At 43.6% G+C, this 21,832-nt stretch overlaps 3 protein-coding genes across 10 annotated transcripts in view; 1 reads left to right on the top strand and 2 right to left on the bottom strand.

Moving 5' to 3' along the window:
• CNTN2 (contactin 2) overlaps positions 1-10,127 on the top strand; it is a 77,067-nt gene extending 66,940 nt beyond the window's left edge. For all 3 annotated transcript variants that reach the window (XM_053248180.1, XM_053248179.1, XM_053248181.1), the window contains one exon: positions 1,069-10,127. In XM_053248180.1, the coding sequence (XP_053104155.1) occupies positions 1,069-1,178 (110 nt within the window). In that variant the 3' untranslated portion in view covers positions 1,179-10,127. The remainder of the gene's footprint in view (positions 1-1,068) is intronic.
• Positions 10,120-14,675, bottom strand: TMEM81 (transmembrane protein 81). Of its 2 annotated transcripts, XR_008306604.1 has the most exons (4): positions 14,456-14,675; positions 12,736-12,895; positions 11,679-11,769; positions 10,120-10,405 (listed from the first exon to the last, which is right to left on the bottom strand). XR_008306604.1 is itself a non-coding variant. In XM_053248182.1 (2 exons), the coding sequence occupies exon 2, from the start codon at positions 12,731-12,733 to the stop codon at positions 11,945-11,947; it is 789 nt and encodes a 262-aa protein (XP_053104157.1). In that variant the 5' UTR covers positions 12,734-12,895; positions 14,456-14,675; the 3' UTR covers positions 11,790-11,944. The 2 variants fall into 2 exon arrangements, 1 of the variants encoding a protein (XP_053104157.1); XM_053248182.1 differs by lacking the exons at positions 10,120-10,405; positions 11,679-11,769 and having other exon boundaries at positions 11,790-12,895.
• Positions 14,676-16,090: 1,415 nt separating this feature from the next.
• Positions 16,091-21,832, bottom strand: part of RBBP5 (RB binding protein 5, histone lysine methyltransferase complex subunit) — a 31,246-nt gene continuing 25,504 nt past the window's right edge. For all 5 annotated transcript variants that reach the window (XM_053251163.1, XM_053251167.1, XM_053251165.1 and 2 more), the window contains one exon: positions 16,091-18,553. In XM_053251163.1, coding sequence (XP_053107138.1) covers positions 18,525-18,553 — 29 coding nt within the window. In that variant the 3' untranslated portion in view covers positions 16,091-18,524. The remainder of the gene's footprint in view (positions 18,554-21,832) is intronic.

Here is a 21,832-nt window from a genome sequence, read left to right as displayed (position 1 = left end):
AGGGAACAATAGGGAAACTTGAAACACCTCATTGTTCCCCATGAGTAGGTTCTAGGGACACCAGTGGGCTGTGTGGCAGGGCATGATGGGTGCTACCTACCACCAACCCCACAAAAGAAATGGGCAAGTGAGCAATTTTTAACCTTTCTCCAAAACTCCCATAGGATTTGAGCTTGAAACAAATCACAAAATCCTTGAATCAATTGCTTGGAACAGTGGCCAAAGCTGGCTGTTTCGGTGCATTGACTTCAAATCGATTTGACTGATTCAGCCATAGGGAACAGTGGGGAACTTAGGATGTAAACAGAACCAGTTTTCTCAGTTCAGCTTGAATCCGGACCAAATTTGAGCCACCCCAGGCAGCTCAGGCTCAATCAAGCCATGGCCGGTTCTGGTCCAGGCATCAAGCCAGGCTGAGCTGAATTGCGAGCCGGCTGGAGGAGTATACTTGTAAAGGGGAATCCAGTGAGGATTCCCTTTTACAAGTCAAGGGTTTTCCCTACCAGTAAATGTGAGGCTGGGGGGCAGAGAAAGGTACTTTTAACCTCTAAAACGAAGTTAATGTAGATGGTGGAGGCAGCCATGGGGGCTCCTCCAACCCTGACTCTGGCCTCCCAAGTGACAGGCCGGGCAGGCTGCAGCCCAGTTTGGGCCTCTGCACACAAGCAGAGGCCATTAGAGTCCACTTTAAAAGGAGTCTCTTTGCCCAGTTGTTGTTGTTGTTGTTGTTGTTGTTGTTGTTAATTCGATTTCTATACCGCCCTTCCAAAAATGGCTCGGGGCGGTTTACAAAGAGAGATAACAAACAAATAAGATGGCTCCCTGTCCCCAAAGGGCTCACATTCTAAAAAGAAACATAAGACACACACCAGCAACAGTCACTGGAAGTACTATGCTGGGGGTGGATAGGGCCAGTTACTCTCCCCCTGCTAAATAAAGAGAATCACCACGGTAAAAGGTGCCTCTTTGCCCAGTTAGCAGGGCTAACTGTTGTTATACATCAGCAACTTATCAACTATTCCATAATCCTTCTTTTTGTAACTGAAGAGAACTGTTCCTTTCTTGCAGGCACAAGTATGATGGTGGAAAATTCTGCCGGCCATCCAGTAGCACATACTATGGTTGCCCTGACTCACTCGATAGTAATGTTGGCCCTGATTGGCTACTTGGAGCTCTGATGCCAGTTACTACAATGGGGGGTTACTGGATTCCTCCTAAACTAGCAGGAGCAAATCAGCCGTTGACCATTAGGACTACATGTTTCTACCACAGCTGCACTACAGAGAGTCGTTGGTAGAAAAGAACTCAAGAGGAAAAAATACCTTTTTTAAAAATAGAACATTTCATACAAGACGTGAGTCTTTAACCAATCAAAGATTTTTTTAACTGAAGAAACATGAGGGTGAATTCCTGATGAATTCTGGAAACTGGATGACTCATATTACTGTATTCAGTAGATTCTTCTGCCTTACAAAGCCATGTACAAAACTAATCAGACTTCTAAAACTTGATCTTTTTTAAAAAAAAAAAATGAAACAAAATAAAAACAGAAGAGGGAAGGTTTTCAGAGTGATGAGCATGCTCTGCATCGTTTCCAGCTGCATCCAGTATTAAATCAAGGACTCTGGTGTTCAAAGATAAAGGGGAAATCTCTGAAGCAGCAGTGTTAACTGAATATCCTGATTTTAAAACAACTGGTGGAAGCAGACAAAGCTGCAGGAGAGTAACAGCTGTCTTCCACCCCAAACCTCACCAGAAAACAGGACTTTGCGAATGGGTTGCCAAAAGTAAAATGGTGATGGCTCACAGGTGAAACCAAAAACATTCCAGATGCCTCTTAGTTTAGCTTTCACCCTAAACTGGTTGTAGCCTACATCAGTGCTGTATCAAGAGGTGCGATACTCATTGTTCATTCATATCATAAGTATTCGTTTACTGGCTCTTTCATTTTCCTTTGGTTTCTTTCCTTTTTCTTTTTCATATGTTTCTAGAGTTCTGGACAGAAAGAGATACCAAGGGAGTTTTGCATCAAGAAGGGGAGAGGTTCAGGATTAGCCCTGCAAGGACATTTGCATGTGATATAATCAAGAAGCTTAGTTCAGAAGCCTTTTTGCACCACCCCAGCAGTCATACAATATCATTGACCCAAAGTTTCATCAGTACAACTTGGACTTGAAAACAGGTTTTATCTACTAAGGTGATGTGCCTTTCCATCGGGAAGGAATACACAAGGAAATCCTCAGAGCATGTCTAGTTGTTGAAGTGATCGTTGGTTGGAAATTGGGATATAAGCCTGTCCATCGTTTTTGGATGGGAGAGCAATTGAATGCCCAAAACTAGCGGTAAGCATGCTGACTGGAGGCTTTAGTTTCTGAGACCATTCTTCAAGGACTTAATGTTTGTTATAGATGTGCTTAGTTGGTTAATCTCCCTCAGTGTGCTCTGCATCCTCTGGATTGTAGTATTAGGAAGGGGAAGACTTAGAACTTTATCTCCCAATACCTTTTTTAAATGAACCAATAAGATTAGTTGGGAATCCTATTAATATCACTCTAATTCTCTAATTCTAATACTGTACCTCTTCTGCACTAAGGAAATGGAACAGATCCTTGCTGAGGCCACAGATTTTGTTCCTGAAGGGAAATCCTGTTCCTGAGGGTGCAGTATAGGTTGGTTTTTTCCCCCATGCACACATGGAAAGGGCTTGAGGATGGCATATTTTCCTGTAGAAAGGTAGTAATATAGAATTACAAGGAGCAGGTAGTAATATAGAATTACAATGGAGTCTGACCATTGGTTTACCTAGCCCAGGTTTGAATTTTTTGACTGTCACCGGTTCTTTGAGGATTCAACTGTCTAACCCAAGATGTCAGAGACCATATACGTGCAAAGCATATGCTGTACCATAGGGTTATGGATCCCCCAGAAAGAGACTGTTTCTGCCCAAGTTTAATTTGAGGCCATTTTTGAGTCAGGTAAAAATGGAATAGCCATTATCCCGCAGAAGCTGAGCTTAGCTTTCTAGCCATGTAAGATCTCCAGTCCTCAGTATTTATTAGCTTGGAAGATTCCCTTGCTTTCTGCTTATTATAAACTAGGTCTCATGGGATGCACTTGAAAGAGCCAAAGAAGAATTCCGCATTGTCCAGAACAGGATCAGCATTGACATTAGATTATAAGAGGGCAGAGTATAGCTTGATTGCTTCCACTAGTCTTCTCATTAAATGGTCTAGGCACACTTGATTAAACACACTTTAAGGAGCAATGTGTAGGAAATTCAGTCTAAGAGGTTGGAGTATGAAGCACGGGGTTTTTGCAGATTTAGGATTCTATACCCTAGTCTGCTGAATGCCGTGTATCAAAGATGACAGTTACATTAGCAGTAACTGACTGCATGAGGGATCTTCTTAAGTATAATTTCTATAACTTGTGCTAAAATCAAACCATGGCTTCTATTTCCAGGCAGAAAACTTGCTGGCGGGGGGTGGGGTATCTATAGGACTGCCACCTTTTTATGGACTGGTTCTATCTGTCATGGAAACACCAGAATAATTCAGTCACCAGTACTGCACAGGATGGAACTTAGCCTGTTCCATTCTGGGTTTTGCTTATCTCTTTAGAAGCTCTGTGTCCTTATTTTGGTAGAGCAAGGAACTATGGGGATGAGACATCATGGGCTTAGAGGGACAGGAATGGGTCTCGTGACTCAGTCCCCTCCCCTAAACGTCAGTTAAAGCACTTAAAGGTGAGGACTAGTGCTGGCTGTGGTGGAGTCACAATATAAGACATGCTGAAGTATTTATAGGCAGATAATTAGGCTCAGATCAGATGTACAGAGCTGTTGCCTTCTTTCAGCAGGATCCATGTTTTCAGCTACCTCGGTTTTGGACCAGTTGATGTTCTACATGCAATTGGATTTATTGGATTTATATATTATACACCAGTGTTTGCAGTGCTAAACACCACAAAGTGTGAGCAGGAGGTGGACAACACTAAATCCTCAGGGACAAATGGCGGACATGTGACAGAGCTATGACTGGCCTGGAGATCCAGTGCCACTCCCTGACAGTGTGGAGACGTGGCTATTCTCCCCACACATATGGTGTTGACTGTTGCAAACACAAAAGGCCAAACTAGGGCCAATCACTGAGGGCCGCTCCAAAATCAGTCAACCTCCCCCTCCCCCCATGTTTGGTTGGTTTTGTGCTAAGTGGGAACCCCATGTGATTGCTTTGAAGACTGGGGAAGTGGCAGTGGGAGATAGGGTGTTGAACCCTTTCCCTTTCCATGCTGATTCCCTGTAGAGAAAACCTATGAGTATTTCCCTGATCTTCAAAGCAGCCATATGCTAATTAGCAAAATTTTAAAAAGCAAGAGACACCGATGGTGGATCTTCTGTATCACATCTGCTTTGACCTTGTGACACCTGCATAAAAAGTTCATTTAATTAGCCCTTAGATCAGGGGGTCCCAAAGGCCATTGTGGTTGGGGATGATGCACACCTGGCAACCAAAGATTGGGAACTCCTACCTTGGATAGTTACTTTTCCGGCATGGTAGCCTTGCATTAAATGACCCTTTAGGTCCCTCTTGTGGACTGTTGTGATAGTTGGGTGTGGTGGCACTGCTTCTAATGCAAGTTATAGCTATATTTTGTATATTTTATGTTAATTAAAAGTTATATTATTTTTATTGAAAGTTTAGTAGATTTGGGGGGCTGGGGAAGATTGGGGGGGTATGGCTGGTTTTTTGTTTTAACATCTGTATCCAGCCTTTCCTTTAAGGAGCATGGGTAAATATTTTAGTTTGACGTTGACCCTGTAAGGAAAGTTAGATGGGGCAGTGGGAGAGAATCCCAAGGCCATCCAGCGAGCTTCATAGCTGAGAGAGGGTTTGATCCTAGGCTTCTCATATCCAGACCCAACCCAGTCATCTTTGGGGGATCTGCTGAGGTGTCCCCTTTGGGGGCTACTCTTTCTGGGAAATTCTAAATTCTAATGTGCAGTATTCCTCCACAAAGTCCAGCACAGACACTCCTACATCTAGAAAAAGCAATTATTCATCCTATGAAATGATGTGACATAGGCTATATAGCCAGCATTGTAACAATTAGGCATATCAGGTAATTAAAGTAGAATATAAAGCAGAAATCATTTGGAGCAACCCAGGGGAATCAGATGTGAACTCCCTGTAATGCATATTAACTATGCCTTACATTTCCCACAAGGCCAGTTCAGCAGGTAACCCTGTGGAGATGGAAAATTACTGGAGCTCCAGTGCACTCTTGTCTTCTTCCACAGCCCCAGTGAAGTGGGTTGAGGGTGCAATTTTCGCTGCTCTCTTCTCCTTCCAGATTGAGTCTTCACATGCAGGAATGGACAGATTCATAAGCTCCCATCATTTTGCATCTCCATGGGATGACTTCTGTTGTCCTAGCCCTGCAAAGAATGTAAACCACCACATTACATTTTCATCCCACACTTCCTCCAAGGAGTTCAGGCAGCATGCTTGCTGTGCATACTTACCCTCACAATAGTCTTGTGAGGTAGGTTAGTCTAAGATAGATAAGTGGCCCAAACTCACCCAGTGAACTATGTAATTGAACAGCCTTTTGAACCTGGGTCTTCTTGGTCTACGCCCAGCATTCTAACCACACCACCACATTGGCTCTTCCTTACTTTAAGACACTGAGAGCTCCTCTAGACTTAAATTAAGAGTTCATAAGGGTTCAGCCCCTGAACCTATACAGTAATCAAGAGTTTCCTCTGAGAATGTGCAGAGTCCATTCAAGCAGCAATGAATGGCTGCAGATTTGGGCATAGCAACAGGGCTTCAAATCCGAGAATACAGCTTCCAGGCCAAGTTGAGTCTCACCTTCTTACTTTTCCAGAAATTATTATTTCTGAATATATTTCTAGATATAAAAGTATCCAGAAATTCTAATCATTGAGAGAGATGGAGCATGCAATGGCAGGGAGCATTTACCCAGCATTCCAAGCTTTTCTGAAAACCTGGGCAGAAAAGATTAAGTGGTGATTACTGGGAGCTTGAAAAACAGAACATCATTATTTTGATGTCTAAACTACAGCCAGCTGCAAACTGGAAAATGCACAGTGGCCTCTTCCCTAGCAGTCTTATTCTCATTGTATTATGTTATTGCTGTATTATGGTCCTCCTTTTAATATAGTTAAGTCTGCTCTGAAAGTATGGAAGATCAGGAAAGCTGTAGAGTTTTTTCCTCTTGTATCGTACTGGAGGGTGGTGGACCATAGCCAACTGTGGCATCTTGCATCAGCATGATGCCAAGTATGTTCTTCTGTTTGCATCCAGCATGGGCACTGCCAAAGTACAAATCCAGTTACTGCCCTGTCCATCTCAGTTGAGTGTGATGCATCTGAGTCGTCATTTCAAGGGAATAAAATAGGTTTGTTTGTTTTTTTAAAAAGGGGCATGAAAGACTGATCTCATTTAAGGGCATATAGCCCACACCTTGTTAACCAAGGAAGCCATGTCCCAAGATTACGGAATTTGTACCACATCCCCTCTCCTTCCCCTCCCCCCAAGTTACACTAGTTTTCCTTTCCTTTTCCCCTCTTCTGCCTGAGATGGGGCCTGTCAAATCAGGCTCTCTTACCTGTCACTTCTTTTTTGGCTAAAAGAAGTACAAAAGTAGTACCTTTCAGCTTGTGTTCTTTGGGAGCTGGTATAGCATAGCGGCTCTGATTCAGGAGGGCCTTGAGTCAAATCTTGCCTCTGCCATGGACTCACTAGGTGGCCTTAGCAAGCCTCTCTCTTTCTCAGCCTCAATGCTTCATCCAGAATATGGGGATGATAATACTGTGGACTCATCACAAAGGCAGCCCCGATGGAATAGCATGACAGGGCAGCTGCAAAACAACTTAAACCAGCTTCTGGGCAGTTGTGCACTGTTACTTTCCAACAAAGGTAGCACTGCACAACCACCCAGAAGCTGTTTTAAGTTCTGCAGCTGCTCTGTCATGCTCCGCCATCTTTCGCATTGTGCAGCAGCCCTGGCAGGTCCCTAATGCTAACTTTCCGTTGTGTGGTAGGGATGTGTAACCAGTTCAATGCTGACTAGGTTCGACGGTCCAATATTGAACTGACCCCCCGCCCTCCACACACACACCAGTTCAGTGTCAGACCGGCATGCGTGGTGGCCTCCAAAATGGCTACTGCCATGGGGATGAGGCCCAGAACGGGCCGAAGACTTTCCAAACTGGGCAAATTGGCACATAATGGAGGCCGGCAGGTGAGGGGGAACTTCTGGAGACCCCCTCTGCGGCCAAATCTAAGCCCCCAGACCAGGTGGCGGTGAGTGGAATTTTTTAAAACTAAAAAAAACCAAAAAACCCTCACGAACTCCCCTGCCAGGCCAGGCCATGGAGGAGAGATGGGGCGGGGCGGTAGCAAAACCAAACATTCCCAGTCAGACTTGAACCAAACTACTCAGTTTTGTGCACACTCCTACTGTGTGGAATGTTGGCGACTGAATTCCTTTACAAAACCATTTGTAAGGATTATTGGTATTGCGTGTGAAGCACTGTGAAGACTCTAAAATGCTGTATGTTGCTGTTCTTTCAGTTGTATGTATTGCTTTGTTACAGTTTTTCTCTTCTGATAACTGGAGAGGTCATTCTGACAGCAAGGAGCTATGACAGCAATGATTGCTGTGACTCAGTGCACATGGAAAATGGGAAGGGTTTATCCCACATAGCCAAAATTGGGAGTGGCAGATCACATCTCCTGTGTAGCCAATGATAGTGACGTTTCATGCCCTTATTTAAAAGCATGCAAGAAGTAGACGTTTGTGCAATGTGTAAACGTGTTGGAAGTATATTTTAGGAATATATTTTAGACTGATGTCTACAGTCACCGATTATGGTAATTACTCCAGGAAAGACTCTTTGTATTTTAGCCTAGAATCCAGAGTATTGAAATTATGCTCATTCTTAAAGAGTCTGAGCCCTGTGATCAACTTGCTGCCTGTATCAGTGGCTATGTGAATTAAATAATCAATTGTAGCTTTTGGAATGGGCAGATGGGATGGAACTGAGTATGCCAAGATCAGAAATATTTGAATATTAGCAGGTTTTAGCATTCCTTAGGAGGAAGTTCAACACATTTTTCACACATTTGTTATTTTTTTCTAAATTGCCTCTTGGGCACACTACTGGAAAAATTCATGTGACACATTGAATGGAACAGATCTCCCATATTAGCAGATGACGTGTTTCCACGAGTGTCACTCTGAATTTCAGACTTACAGCCTACTATAAAAATAAACAGTATCTTAACTTATTAAAGTGCTACACAATTGTGATATAGTATAGCCCTGTGAAATTGTGTTTGTATGTGTATATATTTCTATGTACATTTCCCCCCATATTTTTTCCCTTTTTGATTCTTTTTGTCACATTTATATTGATACCCCACCTTATCATATATGAATTAAACTCTAGTACAGTCACACCTTAGCCTCTTATCCGTGTTTTTAAGCATTATCTTATGTCACGGGAGTTCTCAAAGGAGTGATCCAAAGAAGTTGATCCATTGCAGTCCTCAAGTACTGTCCACTGCTTGTGCAAAATGTTGCTGTGGGGTGGAACTTGTAACCAGCAGCTGGGGTGTATGCAATGTGCATTGTTAACCACCCTTTAAGCAGGACCAGTGCTGGCCTCTGTCTAGGTGTCCCTCCTGCCACTCATGTAGAATGTGATTGGTGATAAAGTGTTGGTCACATTTTAGGAAGTGACCCCCTGAATGGCTCAGGGCATTTAGGCAAGTATAAAAATATATCCTACTACATTCCACCTGCCCTATGTCTCATATCCACCTACTGACTGCAGTCCAAACCATACTTGTCTCCTTAAATGGAATTTGATCAGAAATGAGTGGCTGACAACACAGCTGCCCATCCAAGAGGGAGGTGTGCTCCTGGCTTCCGAGCCAGCCAAGAGCCCATCCATGCAGGTTCTTAAGGAGGGACTGCTCCATGCTTCTGAAGCTGGGCATCATTGCTACTACGTCACTACTGCCATTGGGAATAAAGGCAGTAGTGGTGCAGCAGTCATGATGTGCAGGTTCAGACGCATGGAGCAGCTCCTGCCTTAAGAACCTGCATGACTGACTCAGAAGCAGCAAGCACACCTCCCTCTTGGATGGATGACTCGCTGTGCAGTATGTCAGCCATTCTCTCCCCCCACCCCCGTCGCAGGATGTTAAGAATGCGTCTAAAGTTAAAGCAACAGCATTATTTAATTCTGAAACCTGCCCAATTGTGCTAGCATTGAGCAAGGGATCAAATTAGTGTTTAGTATTAATTTTTATTCATTGTTTCCTCATTTTTAACTTCACATTGACATTCACATTGTCTCCCCCACCCATCCTAAGCAGGAACATATCCTCCTCCTCCTTCCCACTTTTTCCATTGGACATTTATGTGGTGTTTTCTTTATCTGCTTAAGCATCAAGGTCAAGCAAAGTCAGGAACATCACTGATGCGTGTTGTGGTTTTTATGATAAGTTGTTTCATTCAAAGGCATTCCTCCTTTTTGTTTTAGGAAGCAATTGGCCAAATTAAGAGAGATGTGACAAGTATATGGCCATTACATTGCCCCTTGTGTATGTTCAGGACTGTGCTTCAGAGCAGTGTAGCAGGGTGCCTGGTGATCATTTTGAAGATCTGCATTCAGATTACAATATGTTCATTTAACACAAGCTGAATGTAGTTCTGTAGATGGCAATGAGGCCTGTCAAAGCTACCCCAAGTAACAAAACTGATTTGGACTCTAGACTTTTGATACTGAATCCAGCTTTCTGCCTTTGCCTAAGGAACACTTTGGGGGCCTGGCATCATCTTAGGTCCACCTGTGCACTTAACTTGAAAACCTACCACCACCTTTAACAACCTTGGTTTGCCTCTCCTACTCTGGACTTCACTCTACAGCAGATGGGGGCAGTTTCTTCTCAGTAATTTTGTTGTACACTATTTTTTTAAAGAAAACAAAACAAAAAGCAAAGCAAGCCTTGTAAGCATACTATAACTGAAGCTATTTATTGGCTACAGTAGCATGTAGTTCTTAAATAAAGATCGCCGAACACTTTATATCAAGCCTCTCGGGTGTGACTTATTTCTAAGCAGGTTTCAACACAGGTAGACGCTGAGGATGATGGAAATGGAGTCGGAAATGGTGGTGATATTCCGGGTGGGCAGGGCCAGGCAAGGCAGTGGTGGCCCAATATATTTAGAGCCTGGGCAAGGCACAATGTGCTGCAGCCTCACACTCCCCACTCTTCCTCTGCATTCCCCTCATCGCCTCCTCCTGGACTGTGCACTCCCTGCCTGCCACCACTCCTCCTGTGGCAGCCTTGTGCTTCATCTCCAACTGGAACAGGAAATGGAAGAGACAGGTGCAGCACTAAGGAAAGGGTGCTACTGATGAGCAAGTAAGGAAGTCAGTCACTGCTGATGAAGGAGCAGCCATAAGACAGACTGACTGATTTACCACAGGTAGGCAATGTCAGCCACTGCTGTTGGAGCAGCAGTGGTAGCTGCAGTGGCAGCTAGGCAGAGCACAGCCTACAAGGGAGAGGCTAGGGGGAAGGGGATCAACAGATGCTGGCCCAGGGGTAGGACTGCTAGCAAGGTGGCAAAACTTGCCCCAGAAGGGGAAGAGGTAGGTAGCGGCAGGTAGGTAGGGCAACGCCTGTGACTAGGGGGTGGGGTGGGATGCCAGCATTCGCTGCTCCATGGCACTTTCCAGACTAGCTGCTGGAACAGCGGCAAAATGCCTCCGTTCAGGCAAGTCGCATTGAAAACGTAAACGGCAGGGGGAGCAGTCTTGCAGAAACCAACAACCCAAAGAAACAGCAGCTTCTTTACGCTGGATATACGGCGTCCTAGCTTTATATCGCAGCGATTAAATTTGAGACAAGGCATTGGCAATGTGAACGGCTGTCCACGTAGGGACTGCAGTGTCACAATACAGGAAGTGTGGAAGCACACTTCCGAGATCCAGTGTGACCCTGTTGCAGGGTCAAATCTGGAAAGTACCCATGGCACACAAAGAGATTGCCTCCAGATGCTTGTGGTAGCTGCTCCCACCCCCAGATATCCCCCTAAAACCAATTTTGGGCAGCTCTCCTGAGCTCATTTCCAGGCAGCTCTCACTGCTTTATAATGTTCATTTCGAGGAAGTGACATTAAGGTTATCCAGCAGTGACGGCTGCCTGGAAATGAATTCCAGAGAGTTCCCACTGGCATAATTTATTTATTTTTGGGGAGCGGGGGAGATGATTTTTATTAGTGATGCCTCACGGACCGGTACCCATTGCCTTGTGGACCGGCGGTTGAGAAACACTTATCTATAGCAACAGAATGCAAACATTTGTTCTCAACCTAGAGAAACACCCTGAAAAGTATAGACTTGTAAAAGCTAGAGCCACATTCCGCACTTCCTTTGGGTTTTTTGGGGGGGTTTTTTGCCTCCCCTGGGGTGCAGGGACAAAGTATGAGCTGTCCATAGCGAACAATGGAAACTTCCCAGATTTTAGTTTTTCTGTGATTCGACAGTACTGCACTTAATTAAAAAAATAAAAATAAATCATGTGTTTCACACAACACTTGAATTAGAAAGAAGGTGAACTCTTTACTGCTACCTGGCATGTAAATGTGTGTGGGTGAGGGAGGGATTCTGTGCAATCTACATTAAATCCTTGCATTTCTTCACTGGAATCTCTTGCTTCCTCCCTGGGGTGGAGGGAAAAGAAATAAAAAGTTAAATTTAAGATGCAAGATATTTTATTTGCTCTCTAATGTACTGTGAATGATCAGAGGATGATCTTATCAGCTTGCAATGTTCAGACTAATATAGTGAAACTTTGGCAGAAAGAAAGGCTGCCTGTAGGCTACATGAAAGTGCATGTCACTCCTCTACCTGTTCATAGTTCCTGCGATCCTTCAGCAAACAGTAGAGAAGGGTGTATAACAAGACCCCTCCTACCACCCCACTTCCAATGCCTATTGAAAAGACAATCACAGCTCTTTGTCTCCAGGATTGCCGTGGCCCCTGGACTGGAACACTGGTAGTTGTCTGTGGGTTTCCCCCCTCTCCATTTTCTAATTTCTGCTCTTCAGTTAAAGATTTGTCAAAGTTCAGATCCACTAGGTGGCCAGGAATCACACGAAGCCCAAAGTAGATCCTCTTGATGAGCTTATAGGACTTTATGTGTTGCACATCACATCTGTATGTCCCTGCATCATATTCCTCAGCCGGGGAAAGCTTAATCGTGAAGCTAGGAGCCTTGAACACTCTGAAAAGAGCATCATCTGAGGTGATGATACCTCTGGCCAGCCTCCATGAATAGCTAAAGCTCCGGGTCTCAGGGCCAATCTCCTTAGAACTCAGGCAACTGAGCTCAAATGGCTTACCCACAAGGACGGTGAAGTGACGCATCCCACAGATCCAGTTGGTCAAGCAGTCCACTCTCCGCTTGATACAGTTCTTCCTTTTCCCTTCCGGCCCAACTTCACAGGTTTCCTCTACCTTGTAACCCAGCCCACAGGTGACACTACAGCTTGTAGAACTGACCGAAACCCTAGCAGTTGCAGTCATCAGCTGTTTTGGAATGGTAATTGGCTCAGAAGCCACTGAGAATGGGACAAAGAAAGCAAATGCTAGCGTTCCAAAGGTCAAAGTGGTTTCTGCAGTCATACCTGGAAAGTCTTTTTAGAATCCATTTAGTAGTCTGATTACATGACCCAAGTATCATTCTTTAATATAAGCATTGCTGATGTTTGTAACAGATTCCTCTTTCTGAGCCAGCATCCCAGACACAAGAAATCCTCAGAATATATAGGCTATTCAAGTGACACACTAAGGGAAAAACATTAAACAGACAAGTTAAACAGGAATGTGCTATTAGTGCATCACCTTATGCAGCATTTCATTAAGCAAATCTGTGAGTGACATATTAGGATCTGTGTCCTACCAAAATTGGCTGAAATACTTGCACAATGCGATGTGCAGCTTGCAATGCTGTGTTTGTGCAGTTGTGCTAGAGCACAAACAGAGGTATGGTAATCTCCTTTCCAATGGGATTGCTTTTATGCACCTGCATTTTGTGCCATTTTTGCTCTTGTGCAATTCCACAAACACAAGGCTGTAAGATGCATGTAATGTTGTGCAGTATGTCAGCTAGCCATGTGCGTGAGCGGTTCATGCAGCCGCCAGCGGAGCAGGGAGCAGTTCCCTTTAAAAGCAGGTATGGAGCTCCTTTCCTGCTCATCCCCACCCCACCACTTTTCCACAGGCAGCGCCCACTTTCCAAAAAGCCGTGTGCAGCCGCAGTGCTGTTCCCTGCAGCCTCCACACGGCATTGGCATGCACATGCCTGGTGTGCATGGGTGCAGATAAGGAGCGCCTTACCTTCTTAAGGGAACTGCTCCCCACCCCACCGGTGGCGACATGAACAGCTCGTGCGCATTCCTAGCTGACATACTGCACAACATTCCAAGCACCTTGCCAGAGGCAGCACCGAACCAGCTTGTGCACATCCCTAATGTCAACTGCTGGCTGCTAGCAAAAGCATACAATGCAAAAATAACACAAATCAAAAACCAACTGAATTTAATGTGAATTTAGCCTCACAGCCTTACATTTTCACACAGCTCAGAATTAAACTTGTTAAATCAGGTGCAAATGGTGAACTGAGAAAGTAAAGGGCCAGCAGTAGAAGAGTTCACTGCAAACTTCCTTAGTCACTCAATCATCATAATCTTAACTCTCTTGAAATACGATGAGTTTTCAGATCGTGACAGCTGTCCAAACTCCTCAGTCCAGAGCAATTGTCAAGAGTAGGGATCAATTTTCATAATACTTTTTTACTGGCACATACTACAATTTGTGACAATTTATGTAGGCAAATGGAACTTCAGGATGATTAGGAACATAACTATTTTAGTTCCTAGACAGACTTCTAGCAGAAATGGCCCTTTTCTGAGAGCATAATATGTTTCTACCAACAGAAAGCGTATACAACTGAACACCAGCAATAGCCAGTCCTGAATTTTTATTTCCTGGCCTCTGGTTTGGACCAAGAGAAACATAGGAACTGTTAAGCACAATGTGTCATAATTAAAAACAGGCACTCTGAACCATATGCATATCTGGAGCAGCCTTATACAGAATCAGGCGATTGGTCCATCTGGCCCAATGCTGGCAGGCCTAGAATTGGCAGTGGCTCTCCAGGGTCCTCTTTTCCCCAGTCCTACCCAAGATCCTTTTAGCTAGAGATTGTGGGAATTAAGCCTAGAACCTTCTGCATGCAAAGCATGTACTTTACCACCAAGCTGTGGCCTCTACCCATAAAGCAAGTTCCATACCAAAATCTCATACCTAGGAATCCCTGGAAAACCAGAGGGAGGCAATACTTACACAACAGAGGTTTCCATATTATGGACTGGCATTTAAAGTACCTCCAAAGTACAAAGGGTTATGCTGATTAGTCAAATGTCTTCAGCATGTAAGCAGCACACCATACTAGCAATGTCAATATCACATAAATCGGTATTTTTCTCCAATTTAAAAGTATATCACTAAAGGGAGAGGGGGCCTAGTTCTCAGCCCTTCTCTTTTCTCCATGATGCTCATTCAATCACTGATGTGACACAAATGCATTGTCATCAAATGATGACATCATAAACCAGCCTTCCACAATCCAACTGGAACATCACCCTGAAAATCCAAATCATTACATATGAACATAAGAAGAATCCTGCTGAAAGTCTATCTAAGGCCCATCTAATCCAGCATCCTGTAACCAGATGCTTCTGGGAAGCCGATAAACAAGAGTTGAAGGCCTTCTTTTACTGTGCTCCCCTGAACCTGGTATTCAGAGACATCTGCCTCTGAACCTGGACATAGCACAAAGCATCAAAACTAGTAGCCATGGGATAGGCTTGTCCTCCATGAATTTAAGCCCCTTTAAAGCCATCCAAGCTTTTAAAAAGCCATCACCACATCCTGTGGCAGCAAATTCCATAGATTAATTATGTGGTGTGGGAAGAAGTACTTCCTTTATCAGTCCTAAATTTCCTGGCAATCAGTTTCATGGAGTGACCCCAGGTTCTAGTGTTGCAAGAGAGGGAGCAAGACCTTTATCCACTTCCTCAGCACCATGCATAATTCTGTCAGGCTTAACTATGTCCTCCTTAGTGCCTCTTCTCTAAACTAAAAAGCCACACACATTGCAGCCTTTCTTCATAAGGAAGATGCAACAGCCCCTGTGATCAATTCTTATTTTCTCAGCAGCCACCATTATCTTATTTCCTCTTTGCTCCTGCCAGTATTTATAGCTCAGTATAATATTGTTTACCACCTTAAATGGCATAGCGGGGTAATGCTAGACTAATAAGCAGAAGGTTGCCAGTTTGAATCCCCGCTGGCACTATATGGGGCAGCAGCGATATAGGAAGATGCTGAAAGGCATCATCTCATACTGCGCGGGAGGAGGCAATGGTAAACCCCTCTTGTATTCTACCAAAGACAACCACAGGGCTCTGTGGGCACCAGGAGTTGACACCGACTTGAAAGCACACTTTATTTTATAATATTGTTTGGACTCCATCATGTAACTGTACTGTACTATTACCACTGTCCTTTTTGAAGTTATTTTCATTGGCCCACGGTAGTGCACAAAGCAAACTCTAGTGTTCTTGAATGGTCAAAGCTGCTGTGCATGTGGAAGCCAGCTGCGCAAGTGTTGCGCAAGAGCGCAGTTGTACAACTACTTAAAACGCAGTTGTGCAACTGCGATCTTGTGCAACACTGTCAGGGCTGGCTTCCACATGCACAGCAGCCCCGGCTGATCAGGAATGCCAGTGTCTTGATTTGGATGAAGCTGGCTGCATGTCAGATAAGAACAATGTGTCTTTAAGAACATCGGTTGCACCCAAAATTAAACCAAAACCTACAAGGCTATATTACTATTAAAAAAGAAGAATTACTATTGGCTCAACCAACATTTGACTAGTTTGAGTCAAAGAAGTTACAAAAAAGGATGAATCAAAGTTTAAGAAATAAAAACATACCTCTTTATTTACAAACACAGAAGCTAACATCACAGAGATACTTTACAAATAACTAGCAAGCAGTCATTATCTGTCAGGCATTGTATAAACTACAGAAGTAGCAAAATAATGTTTAGAAGTGAAAGAAAGTAAACCATGGAAACTGGAGAAACTTGCAGAAAAAGGCTGGAATCCATACTACCACATATGCTGTACAGCAGTCATTACTCAAGTAGACTTCCAGTCTTTGGATGGACTGGCAGTCTGCAGGATTAGACAGAGGAAGGTTGCAAGAAGTTCTGGAGATCAGGGATGGTACACTATATGGGACATCAAGTCCAGGTTTGTTAGAGGAATCAGGCCACAGGACAACATGCTGGACACAACATCAACAAAAAAGGCTATTTGCAATGTACAATTAAGTGCTCATTCCACAATGTACTCTATAGGCACAAGGCCTTTTGAAACCCCATGCAGGATCCTGGGATGTTGTCAAATACCCTATAGAGCATAGGAAAGTGGGGAGGCAGCTACAACTTTAGATGAAACAACTACATTTGTGAGAAACACAAATGCAGCCTTTCAAAGGAGAGGTCCAGTATCAAAACTTGAATCTTTGGGTAGCTTCAGACAAGACACAGAGCAGGAGCATAAGTTACTCATGCTCCCCTTACAATGCTTCAATGCCTCATTCACAGCCCAGAAATGTGCATTTTTTCCTATACATCAGCTACAACTTTAGATGAAACAACTACATTTGGGAGAAACACAAATGCAGCCTTTCAAAGGAGAGGTCCAGTATCAAAACTTGAATCTTTGGGTAGCTTCGGACAAGACACAGAGCAGGAGCATAAGTTACTCATGCTCCCCTTACACTGCTTCAATGCCTCATTCACAGCCCAGAAATGTGTATTTTTTTCCTATACATCAGGGCTGCTCAACTTTGGTCCTCCTGCAGATCTTGGCTTACAACTCCCATAATCCCTGGCAATTGGTCACTGTGGCTGGGGATTTGGGAGTTGTAGTCCAAAAACAGCTGGGGTACCTAAGTTGAGCAGGCCTGCTATACATCTTGAAGTACAGTAGGACCCCCATATTCGCAGACTCACCATCCAGTATCACATATCCGTGGTCAGATGATTGACACCTGACATCAGCATACACAAATGAAATCCGGCAAAAAAAGGTGTTTTTAACTCAGCGTATCCACAGGCAGTTGAAAATGACCACGAAAGTCATTTCCGGCCGCCATTTTGTGGCTTGTTTACTTGGGGGGAAAGAACATGACAAAAACCCTAAAAATAGGAGTATTTTTAAAATTCAGGGTGGGGTGGTGGTTGCTGGATCACCAGAGGTCTGCAGAACAAGGTAGGGCATTTTATTTTGCCCTTTAAAGCCTCCCTGCTGTGTGTTTCACTAATTTCCAAGGCTCTGGTAACCCAACCCCCGTGGTCCCATTGCCCCAATAACCCAGTATTCACATTTTCTGTATCTGTGGTAGTAGCAGAAAATGGAACCCCCGCAAATACTGAGGTTCTCCTGTATGTGGAGAACAAGCATCTCTGCTGACAAGACATGGAAATATGGCAAGATGAGGTGCAAACCATTCAAGCTTCTACTTTATGTCATATTCAACACCACCCTCATTTTTTCTAGATACATGCCTGCTCCTCACTCTCCTCACCACCCAGTTCTTGCAACTGATTGCCAATTCTCTGCAAACCCGCTTTACAACATGGCCATTCTTTGCAGGCATCTTGATTTCAAATATCTATCCTAAACCTGCTAAAATAAGACAACTGGGAAGGCAGTCTGTCAAACCTGTACAATGGAGACCAAAGCACTGACAGCAGGTTTACCGACTCACTGCAAGCCAGTGTGGACATAACAGAGAACATAATGATGTACAGAATTAATGTGTTTTAATTAGCAATGATGCAACAGCAATGTGCTGGGATCCACAGCAGCATGATAGGTGTTCATGGAAACAAAACTCCAAAACTGATCCTCTCCAGAACAAGACATAACAAATGAAGCAAGACCTCAACTTGAAAGCAAAGGGGGTCTTCTTGTCCTGTGATAAGACTTCTTCCTGCTTTAAGAAGCTCTATGCAGACCAACAAGCAGAAAGCAGTTCCCTTCCATCAGGTTCTGTACAAATCTTCTTTCCTGAGAAGTTCTTTTACAACTCCTGAGAGTTCTTTCACTGTTAGTGGGAAGAGGGGGCCAGGGAAAAAGAACTTTTCTCTTCCATAATTTGGATCTTTTAGAAAATTGTCCCCTGTATCCATAGGCAGTCAGGTCACTTGTCCTTACCATATTATAACTTAGTGTCAGTCCATTATCTGACAATGTTTTGTCCTTATTCCATATTATGGTGCCAATATAGGAAATAAGGGCAGGTGGGAAGGGGGGTGGGGGAGGGCAGGATATCTTCACAACAGTTCTGAGATCCCACCACCAGCTAAATGGGAGGAAAAAAGGCATAGGTGACCATATTTTAAAAATAGAACTCACACAAATATTTGCATTACTAGAATCTGGACTTTACAAAATCTAACAGACTGGTTAATGGCAAGCTTTTCTCCAACAAGTTATGTGCTTAATGCTTATATAGTTTTACACGGCTTTTGAATCAAGAGCAAAGAAATATCAGAACTGGATTAGAAGATTAAGAACACTGAGCTTTCCTTTGGTTGGGATTTCTGCACACATACCTGCTGTAAGCACAGAAAATAATGAACTCTGAAAGACTGCAACTATTAAAGTACACTTGATATGAAAAAACACCTTGCTAGAAAAGGGAAGGATTATTTGGAATCAAATACACAAGGCAGGTAGCTACACAGTGTTTTTAACTCTGTTTATTATCTGTGCAAGCTTGTTATCTTTATTATTCATTTATTATCCATTTATCATCTGTACAAATCAGGGTGTGCTCAAGCAAACAGCAGACTGTTCAGCTTCCTCTTGAGCTTTAATTTTCCAGGAGAAAAGGCACAACCTAAATGTAGTTCTGCACTATGGAGACTTGATGTGGTTACTTACAAAGAAGAAAGCCTTGTTTACAGTTACATCTTTCTCTGTATCATGATAATTGACTCAGGCATAGATGGATGTTACAAGGCAGTCTAGTCCGAGAAGGTCTTAAAAAGGAATAAAACAGCACCAAGAATGGATCTGCAACAAAACATTGCAGTATATCCCTCGTATGCATGCGTTACGTGGGCCTGTGGTCGAGCATGATGGAAAAACAAACATTAGCAACAGAGACAGGAGTCACTACTCCAACTTGGGTCTTACTTCATATGCAAGTTTTATTTTATTTTTCTCATTTTGTCAAATAAATTAAAAATGGAAAAAATCTGTGACTTTGGGGAAATATTTGGGACTGGTTGGGGTAGGGGGCATTGCTGGATGCCAGGAGACCAGCGGAGCATGGTAAGGCACTTTATTTGGCATATTTTTGTGATTTGGGTGGGGGGATTAGTCTGGGAACCGAATCTGCATGTTCCACTAGACTCGATGCCTCATTATCTGCGGTTTCGTTACCCACAATAATCTGTGGGAACAGAAGCCCCATAGATGATGAGGTCCACCTGTACTCCAATTGGCCAGTCACTTGCCTTCTCAAAGAAAGGCTTCTAATTCTGCATTAGGAACTCACTGCATGGCTCTGAAACGTTCCCCTCATTTAGTCATAAGGACTCCATAGTAATCATCCTTTAAGCAAGTCCAGATAATTAAATAAAAAACAGCTGGTGGTTAACTTCTGCCCAATAAGGCATATTTGTGCTGTCAATAATACAAATAAATGTACATAGGAAGCTGCCTTCTACCTACTCAGTCCATCGGTCCATCTAGCTCAGTATTGTCAGAGTGGCAGAGGCTGTCAGTATTGACAGAGTGGCAGAGGCTTCTCCATGGTTGCAGGCTGGAGTGTCTCTCAGCCCTATCCTGGAGATGCCAAGGAGGGAACTTGGAACCTTCTCTTCCCAGAGCAGCCTCATACCCTAAGGGGAATATCTTACAGCGCTCACATGTAGTCTCCCATTCAAATGCAAACCAGGGCAGACTCTGCTTAACAAAGGGGACAATTCATGCTTGCTACCACAAGTCTAGCTCTTTCCCCGGTGTCAGTAAGGTGCTTTCAACCTTAATTGAGATACCAAGGCTTTAGAAAATATGCAGCACAATGCCATTCAATCTGTGTCTCATTTCTACATAACATGGGTGTGTGTGTGTTTTAAAAAGAGGTGCTGTGATTTGCGTACTTTTAAAGCAGTTTCTTCGAGAATCTGCAAAATAAGCAAGCAAGCAAGCAACAAGCAAACGGATTTCTGTCTTGAAAGTATGTCACAATTCTTTACTGCTTCTATTTGTAAGCAAAAATCCAAGGCATTTATTAATACTATATAAGCAACATAACAGGAGCAGAGCAGGAAGGACAATGAGCAAGGTGGGTAACAAAGGACCAGCAGTGAGGGAAAGGAAAGGTTAAAAAAAAAAAAATCTCAGTTCTGGAGACCATAGATATTCACAGCAGTGGCTACTGAGCTTCAAGGACATACAAAATTTTGCATATGCACCACATTTGAGCCTCCGTTACTTCTAACAGTCTTTACATGAAGGTTATCAAATGCATTTAATGATCACTACAAGCGACTTTATTCTTTGCATCTTTTTGAACAACTGGGCAGAAAGCAGCATTGCATCCTATAAGAAGGTTAGAGTAGTGAAATGTGGGCACAGTTAGTCTGGAAGGAATCCAAAAAACTGTGAGAGAATTGAAGAATTGGGCATGATCAGGATGACAGAAACGAGAGAACTTGGTCCCATTTGCTGTCAAGCAATATCACTGAACTTGCCTTATGTTACTTAAGAGCAATTGTTTGTTTTTCCTTTTGAAATCTCGGCAATGCCCTTTTCAAAGCCACTCCAAAAAAGCCACTCCCCTCTGCCAGGGTGTGAAAGTGGGCACTTGCAGAAAGGTCATTATTCCTTTGTCCGGGACAGTACAACCTTCCCTTAGAGCAATGTTTATTGCCATGTTCCTTGTGAGGAAAAATATCCTTCTATATATGATTAAATTGTATTCTGGCCTATTAAGAAAAGGGTAACTTTTCTTATTCAAAAGTAACATGCAAAGCAAAGGTATGCATTTCATCGGAGGAGGATACTTTTATACATCAGCGGGCGGAGTGGGGGGGGGGAAGTCTTCTCTGAAGTTAATCTATATACATTTAGCCAATCCAAAGCAGAATTTCTAGCACAATCTGCATGTGTATTTCATTGTGGCATCTTGTATAGAGGATGTTGTGGGAAACTACTTAAGAAAGGCCCTGCTGGATCAGGCCCATGCCCATCCAGTCCAGCATCCTGCCTCACGCAGCAGCCAACCAAGTGCAATTGGAAAGCCCACAAATGTGGAAGAGCCCACTTGGGGAAATCAAAGGTCTCTCAAATGTTTATTACTAGCAAAATGCTCATCAATATGATGGATGAGGAGGGAGGGTGGGCCACTGTGCAAAACAGGATGATAGACTAGATGAGCCTTGGGCCTGATCCAGCAGGGGTGTTCTTATGAGGGTTTGTATATTGCAAGAACTCTTCGGGCAATGCGGTGTGTTTGTGTGATCTGCACACAGATGGATTGCTCCTTCTGTGATTTCCCTGGCAAGGAGGACTGGATCACTCGAGAGAGTCAAGGGTGGAAGACAAGCTTTGTCCTCACTTCACCAGT

The sequence above is a fragment of the Hemicordylus capensis genome, chromosome 4, assembly GCF_027244095.1.
Source record: "Hemicordylus capensis ecotype Gifberg chromosome 4, rHemCap1.1.pri, whole genome shotgun sequence".
NCBI classification, from domain to species: Eukaryota; Metazoa; Chordata; class Lepidosauria; order Squamata; family Cordylidae; genus Hemicordylus; species Hemicordylus capensis.
The sequence above is the reverse complement of the archived record's forward strand: the minus strand, read 5'-3'. Positions and strand labels throughout refer to the sequence as shown.